Source organism: Esox lucius, chromosome 7 (genome assembly GCF_011004845.1).
Source record: "Esox lucius isolate fEsoLuc1 chromosome 7, fEsoLuc1.pri, whole genome shotgun sequence".
Classification (NCBI taxonomy): domain Eukaryota; kingdom Metazoa; phylum Chordata; class Actinopteri; order Esociformes; family Esocidae; genus Esox; species Esox lucius.
The window spans coordinates 7,369,255-7,376,809 of NC_047575.1; the positions used below are offsets into that span (position 1 = coordinate 7,369,255).

Consider the following 7,555-nt stretch of genomic DNA (forward strand, 5'->3'; position numbering starts at 1 on the left):
AATTGCGTTTAGAAACAGAACATTTATGTAGACGATCGTCACTATAAACTAAATATTAAGTATAGTCACTCTGTAGTTTAATAGCCGTTGCACAATTATATATATATACTCTGTCATGCCATGATTCTTATATTATTCAAGAGAATATACAGTGGGGAGAACAAGTATTAGATACAGTGCCGATTTTGCAGGTTTTCCTACTTCCAAAGCATGTAGAGGTCTGTAATTTTTATCATATCCCACACAGCAGGAGACTCCGCCTCCAAGTCGCGAAACCCGCGTGAGTGTCACTTTCGTTTTGGCGCCGCCCAGAGAATCAGCTCCGCCCTCCGGGTAGCGCCGTAAATTCGACTGTCCGACGCTGGACCCGTGTCGGATCCGCAGAAGTGGACGCGCTTTTAAGATAACAGTTGCTACACCAAGAGCAGACAGAGTCATATCAGTGGAGATTTTCTTTCCTGGGACACGGTTGCGCTGAACTATTTGAGTAAGTGTATTGATATATTGCGACATTCACAGCAAACATAGGCCTTTGGGTTTTTTAATCATCATGTATAATGATTGTAATGACGTTGTTTGATATTAGGACTTTTGTGCAACATGCTATTGTTAGCTGAGCGGTGATTATCATGTAGCCCATTTGATTTAAAATATGTTATTGTGATAAAGACTGGTTTGGTCTGTTTTAATGTGTCGCTGTTATCCATATGTTGCTTATGTTAGCAGCATGTAGCTGCTAGCTAGCATGTTGCTGGGCGCGATTACATTCGCAAGTATTGATAATGCCTATAGCTATATGTTTTAGTTCACGTTTGCGATGCAAACCTATAGCAATGCCTATATATAGCAATATGTTTTGAGTTCACGTTTTCGATGCAAACCTATAGCTGATAAATTGGCACTGGTATTTCAGTCAATGAAGTGGGGTCAATATTACAGTGAGTGAACCACGAGTCTGCACGTGATAGCATGTTTAGCTTCTAGCTAACTGCATTGTTAAGTCTCATGTGTAGTGTCTGTCATCCTCTTTATAATGAAAATCAAGCTTCGGCATTTTAATCACTGTTTAAGTCGGTTCAGACAACTAATGGGTATTGGCGCCTGTTTGAACGTCAAGAAGTACGGGCTTATCTGCTAATGGTTGCTACCGACCATTACCTTGAAACCATTCAGCAAATACACAGTACAATGGTGATTTAACATCACCGCTCATTTTACACACAGTTTAAAATGAGCGGCTAGTAATGAGTGAACATTACTTGCTAGCTAGCTACGTTTTTCATGTTGGTTTTGAGCGGTATGCACCCCCACTAACCTAGAAAATGGTTTTTAAACCGTAACATTAGCTAGCTAATACGGGGGAATGCGCCATGCGTTAGCTAACGTTAGCTTCTTGTTTCATCTGGGGTCTAATAAACAGTCTAGTTTGTAGCAATGAAACAGACAACACCACTATTCAACAATGTTTTTATTTAAATACAACATTAGAAATGATAACTTTTACACACCTGATAAACGTGTCTTTCTGAAATGTCTCTTTTAGAACAAAAATGAATAGAAAGACTGTGCCTGTCTCCTTATCAACCTTAAGACGAAGGACACGTGTAGACGTTCAAAAAAGGCATAATCAAATATGGACAGACTTGACTGACATGGACAGGACAGGAACAGGGGCAGATGACAGAGTTCTTTCTGAGGACACTGCCCCACCCTCTTCAGCTGCACATGCAATGCCAGAGGTGCAAGTTGTTACTGAAGATGACATGGAATTGGAGGCAGATTTTGATGATGTGTACATTACTCTGGATGAAAATTTGCTGTAAGTATTTCACAAAAGTTGGTATTTTTCTATGTATACACAACACCCATGAATTCATGTTTTCAAAATACGAAATGAAATATTGTCCCTCAAAATGCCATGGGGAAATGATATTTTATGCTGATTTTAACATGCATTGACATGTCCCACCATTCTCAAAAACATCGACCGTACATAGTCCACTATATTATTAGCATTATTCAAAGATTTTTGTGAGATTATGAAACAACACCCCAACACATTCTGCCAAAAAAATGCAATAGTACTCTACGGTTGAGCTGAAGTTCTACTTCACCCTTGGGGCACCAGTCAGGTTAACTTTCAGCCCATCTTACTTGCTTATTTGTATACATTGTAGGCCTATACTTGTGCATGCTTTAGTCCATGTTATTCCTTTTTTGATGATGAATAAATACCCTTTTTCTTTCTACATTAAGGATGCCTTTTCATCTAATTGAATTTCAAGCAAGCGAGGACATTGCTGTTGTGCCAGTTGACTGGTATGATGACGGGATGGTGTACTGGCCCAGCTTTAAGAGCACTGAACATGTGAAACGGGCAGCTGCTAACGAGGAGAAGCATGAGCCAAACTGGCCAAGATATGACGTAAAGGTCATCAGAACTTGTGGTATGCCAATTCATAAAATGATTGTTTAAAAATAATTTCATGGTTGCTTATTTTTGGAATAACCTATTTTTATTTTCTGATAATGCACATGAAATTTTCTTTGCCTTGCATTGTTTAAAATGTTAAATTTACATCTGTTGATGCTATTCTTGGCCAGGTCTCTCTTGTAAGAGATTGTGTACTCAACGAGACCAACCTGGTTAAATAAAGAGAATAATAATGATACTAACAATTATCATCATCAATAATAATCTGTGCAGCTCTACAGCTAATTTGAAACTCATATTAATTTTAACATATTACATTTTAGACAACTACAAAGACGCCATCAGGCTAATGAATCAATATCAGACCGGCTGCAACGCCTCTGAGCTACAGTCTGAGGGTGAGCTGCCAGAGAAACGAGTCAGGAAGCCAATGTAAGTGGGTTCGGTCTTGTTTTTGTTATGTTTCTACAGTAATAGGAAGGTTATTTCCTGTAGCATTTAAAAATACTATATATATATTATATGTATATTTGGCAATTTTGGGATTGCAATAACCAAAATGATATGGTTACTTAACAGCCATCGTTTTGGGGATTCTGATGAGAGTGAAGAAGAGCCAGAAAATTGTTACTTAGCTTCTCTGAGGTCGCCACGACCTTCCAACTCGGCTTGTGTATCAGTTGGAGCCTCAAGCCCAAACCAATTACACTGGCAGAGTAAGGAAAAATCTCTTAACATCAAAATAACAATCATAATATAGATATGGTTTACCTTGTTAGTGCTAAAGATATTCCCCTCTCCTTGTATCCATTCCTCCAGCTCCACCATCTCGCCGAGTGCCAGGCAGCAGAGTCACTACTCAACCTGGAGGAAACTGTCTAGGTAAAGGGACCCCGTCTAGATTAACACAACAATGGTCAGTTTGTTTCAAATCAACAGATTACATCTGCATTACCACATCAGATTTTCTGCGTAATCTAATTAAATTGTAACTTTCAAAAGATAAAAATCTCAGCCAAATATTTTGTCAGTTAAAAACATCTGCATTCATGCAATATTGCCTGAAAAGTCAATATTGCCCACTCTCTCACACCACCCAACTCACTATGGGCCAGGAACGGCAGTCCCTCCTCAACTCCCTCCACCTCCCGCACCGGCCCTCAACATGAGGCGAACAGAGGAGCCCTCTTCAAGCCTGGCCTACAGACCAACATGGCGAGGGGGAAGAACGACTGATACCATTCCCTGCTCTGGTGAGCACTAACTGACAAATCCTCAGGGTCATTCTGTGCCACAGATTTTGGAATAACATCCCACAACCATCACATTTTCTTTAAACTTTGTCAATAACTTTTGTCATTAACTATTGTCAATAACTAAGGTCAGTATTATGAGTAATGAGGATAAACACTGAAACGTGATATATTTTATACACTACATTTTAGCTATTTCATTTGTCAACAGCGGCTGAGTTCCAAATCCTTAGCCTGCTGGAGAACCTTAGACAGCAACAAGACCAGCTTGTGGTAAAGGTGAACTACCTCAGCAGCAGGCTGAACAGCACCCCGGGGCCAGATGTTGAGATGCCGGACAATATCCAGTTTCCCCTGGAACAATTGGAGGCAGTGGAGGCATTTGAAATGTTTTTAAAGGAACCGTCAAATGGCCCAGCTCGACAGAGAGTGGTGAGTTTTCTTACTTAATATGAATCTTGCCATTAGGTTTATTGATTGTCCATGATTATTGCAATAAACATTTTAAATGCACCTTTAAATGCAACTTAAGCTTTTAAATGTTTACCTTGCTGTCTATTTAAAACAAGATGTCTTTGCCTTTTAGATTTCTTCTTTGGCCACAATTGGAGGTCAGGATGTGAAGAAGGTGACCTGGAACATCCTGGCCAGGCTCTTCACAGAGGAGGTATCTCATCAGATAAACTGGAAGGGTGTTAATAACAAAAAGTCCTTCAGTAGGATGGCAACGAAGATCTTGCTTTTCAGTAAGTATATAATTCAGTCATTAAATATGTTCAAAGTCGTAATATCGTAAAATCGTAACAACCATCTGTCAATATGACCATGTTGCCTTTGTTAGACTGGCTACTATACCATAGACATTTTTTATTTTTTTACGTTTTGATGGGTTTTTTAAACTTGAAATGACTCCGTGAGCAGCTGATGGCTACTTTGCATATGCCAATTTTCAATCAGGAAGGCCTATGCCTGATTGACTGTTTAACACAATGCAATAGTTAGTGCGTCTGTGAAAACCTGACAGTCATTTATTTAGTAGGGGAAATTGGCTACAAAAAATATTCCTGTTAACTAAAAGGGCAGTGCAATAATGATGATAAAAAGCCTACCTTTCTGACATGTAGTAAGTCTTTGAAATTGCTGTGAGACTCCCTCCTTTTGATTCCTTCAGTTTGTTGCTGGCACTGTAAACCAGGTTGACCATGGGTGCACTTCTAGAAAGTGGAGATGCTAACTTCCGGCACAATCTTGGGCAAGACAGTGGCATACCTGTATTTGTGCGTAAGAGCGCAACTACAGTTGAAGTTTGGGGGTTGGAATCACAGTGGATTGTCATGTCAAGAGAAACACACCCCAGGTGTGGGCAACAGGCCCATCATGTTATCGAAGTAAACGCACGCAAATGTATTGGCTGCTTGTGATAGCTTCGCTTGCATACATTTGTCTTGGCTCTCAATAATAATAATAATAATAATGCAGTTTTGTGTTGGTTGTAAATGACCTTGTGAGTTGTATTTTAATTTAGTGTTGCTTTTGGAATGGTTAATCTAACACTAAGGTCTCTGCTGCAACATATAGCTTGAATGTTAAGTTGCTTTGGATATAAGCATCTGCTAACTGATGTGATGTAATGTTAACCAGGGCTGTAGTAGAGACTAAACGCAAGTAAATGGAGTTTACCCACCGCTCAAATGTCAGAAATGGAGTTTATCCATCTGTTAAGAGTTTACCTCCAAATACAACCTATGTAGAATTTAAAATACTGATTTATCCACATACAATTGTGGTCTGATCAAATAACCATTTAATACCACTGATATTGTTTGAACATTTTGGATGTCTTTTTTTAAACATCCGATAGCAAAAGGTGCTGTAAACCTTACCCTGATCACAAATTTATAGTTTACCCACCTCTTATTTTAACCACCACAACCCTGTTTATAACTTTATTATAATTTAGTCATGTTTCTTTTTAAATATATTCTCCTTAATACCTATCTCATATATTGTATTGTGTAAGCCAGGGGTGGGCAATATATTTTACAGGGGGGCCACACTGAAAATGCCAGAGAGCATCGTGGGCCAGATTACTTTTTTAACCAACATGCCTAAAAAACACAACATAGCTAACTCTGTTAACTTGCATATTATATTTATGTATTTATTTTCCATGCAACGCCATTTTTATAATTGAACTTAAATTTTTTTGTTAACAACTGTTATTATGGCAGGCAAAGGCCTAAAAAAAAAAATCCCTTTTTAGGGTTATTACTCAAAAGAAATGTTGCAATACACATTTGCCTTAACTTTCAACTCAACAGAGTAAGCTACATTACATACGGTATAGTGTATAACAGTTTTATAGGCATAATAGTTATTAGGGCAGACATAAGTTTATGAAATCACTTCTCAAGATTTTCACTCAAAGCAAATGTTGGTATATTTGCCATCATCTAACTTCATACAGTTTTTTTTTTTTGTACTACGTGCTTTTAACGACAGCGATTCCAGCGGCCCATACCCAAGAAATCAACTTTTAGGGCTACTCGATCACTCAATATGAACAGGAGAGCCTTGTTTGAGCGTTGACAAGTCAGGAGTAATTTCTGTTGAAGCAGTGTACGGTACTGTTGAAGCAGTGTGCGGTTCTGATGCAAGATGTTCATCAGTGAGGCTGCAACTGCGCTTGGACTTGTTGAACTGTAGCATCGGATGACCGTTTTTGTATTTCGCTGCATGTTCGCTCTGGAAGTGCCTCTGCAAATTGTACTCTTTAAAAACTGTGACGTTAGCTTAACATTAAGCAAGTTGCTTTACTAGCGACATCGGCAAATAAATATTTTCCAGTCAATAGTTTTTTAAATACCCTGCTTTCATCAACTTTTCTTAGGCTCATTTCCAGAGATGGCTAGCCATCAATTGCGTATAGTACGTACAAATGATAACTTCCGCGTGTGGATTGTGGTGCTGGTCCCTACGTATCATAGCGATGCAAATACCTTGTTTCAACTTAAAGGTATTTTAAACAGACAGTATGATACTGCTGTACTTATTACTGGGAGTGCCAAGGGACTTTTAATTTGAAAATAAATATGCAACAGTAAATAAAGTAACGTCATCTGCGGACCTTGTCAGGTATTTTTTTATTTTAAATGTTTTGGATGTATCGCGGGCCAGATAGAATGACTCAACGGGCCGGATCCGGCCAGGGTGCCTTATCTTGCCCAGGTCTGGTGTAGGCATTCTTGGCTTTGGATGCCACATACCATAAACATATCTGTCTGTTTGATTACAGGTGCTGTGAGGAAAAACACAGTGACACGGTCAGCCACGGAAGCAGAGGTCACCAAGCACGCAATCAGGTGGTTCAACCTGGCAGCGGATCGGGCAACGAGGAGACGTGTCCCGCCTCAAGCCACACAAACGGAGTAATAGGAGGAATAAACAATATTTTTATTGAACTTCTTGTCGTTCACCAGTTATTCATATTCTGATATTTTAGCTGTGCATTTCATTGAAGTTTTAGCCTAATTGATAAAATAATTTGTCTGCACCTACCTAGGCCTATAAAGCACTAAATTAGGTTTTGACCACAAAATGAATGTAAAGTAGCTTAGCCAACGCAGGCTACTTAACAAAAACCGAAAAGGAAGAACTTATAACTTTCTATTAATTGTTTTAAAAACATAGTTATTTGAACCAAAATATGAATTGCCGCCTCAGTTGTATGTTTGATCATCATGCGCGCAAAGGTGAACGTGCATAACCAGTTTAGTGAAGGAGGAAGCGCTAGTTACAATTTCTCCGGTTTGGGTGGGCTGGTTGGATGGCTGGTAAAAACAGAGTATGTCTTTGATAATATTAGCAA

The 7,555-nt window shown here is 39.0% G+C and overlaps 1 protein-coding gene across 1 annotated transcript; it reads left to right on the forward strand.

The window, feature by feature from the left end:
* The first annotated feature begins 408 nt into the window (after window positions 1-408).
* On the forward strand, window positions 409-7,122 carry LOC105024657. Its single transcript, XM_034293292.1, has 10 exons — window positions 409-487; window positions 1,544-1,819; window positions 2,285-2,447; window positions 2,758-2,866; window positions 3,014-3,150; window positions 3,254-3,316; window positions 3,550-3,687; window positions 3,899-4,119; window positions 4,274-4,433; window positions 6,983-7,122. Exons 3-10 carry the CDS (start codon window positions 2,333-2,335, stop codon window positions 7,117-7,119), a joined length of 1,080 nt encoding a protein of 359 aa, XP_034149183.1. The 5' UTR covers window positions 409-487; window positions 1,544-1,819; window positions 2,285-2,332; the 3' UTR covers window positions 7,120-7,122.
* Window positions 7,123-7,555: the final 433 nt, after the last annotated feature.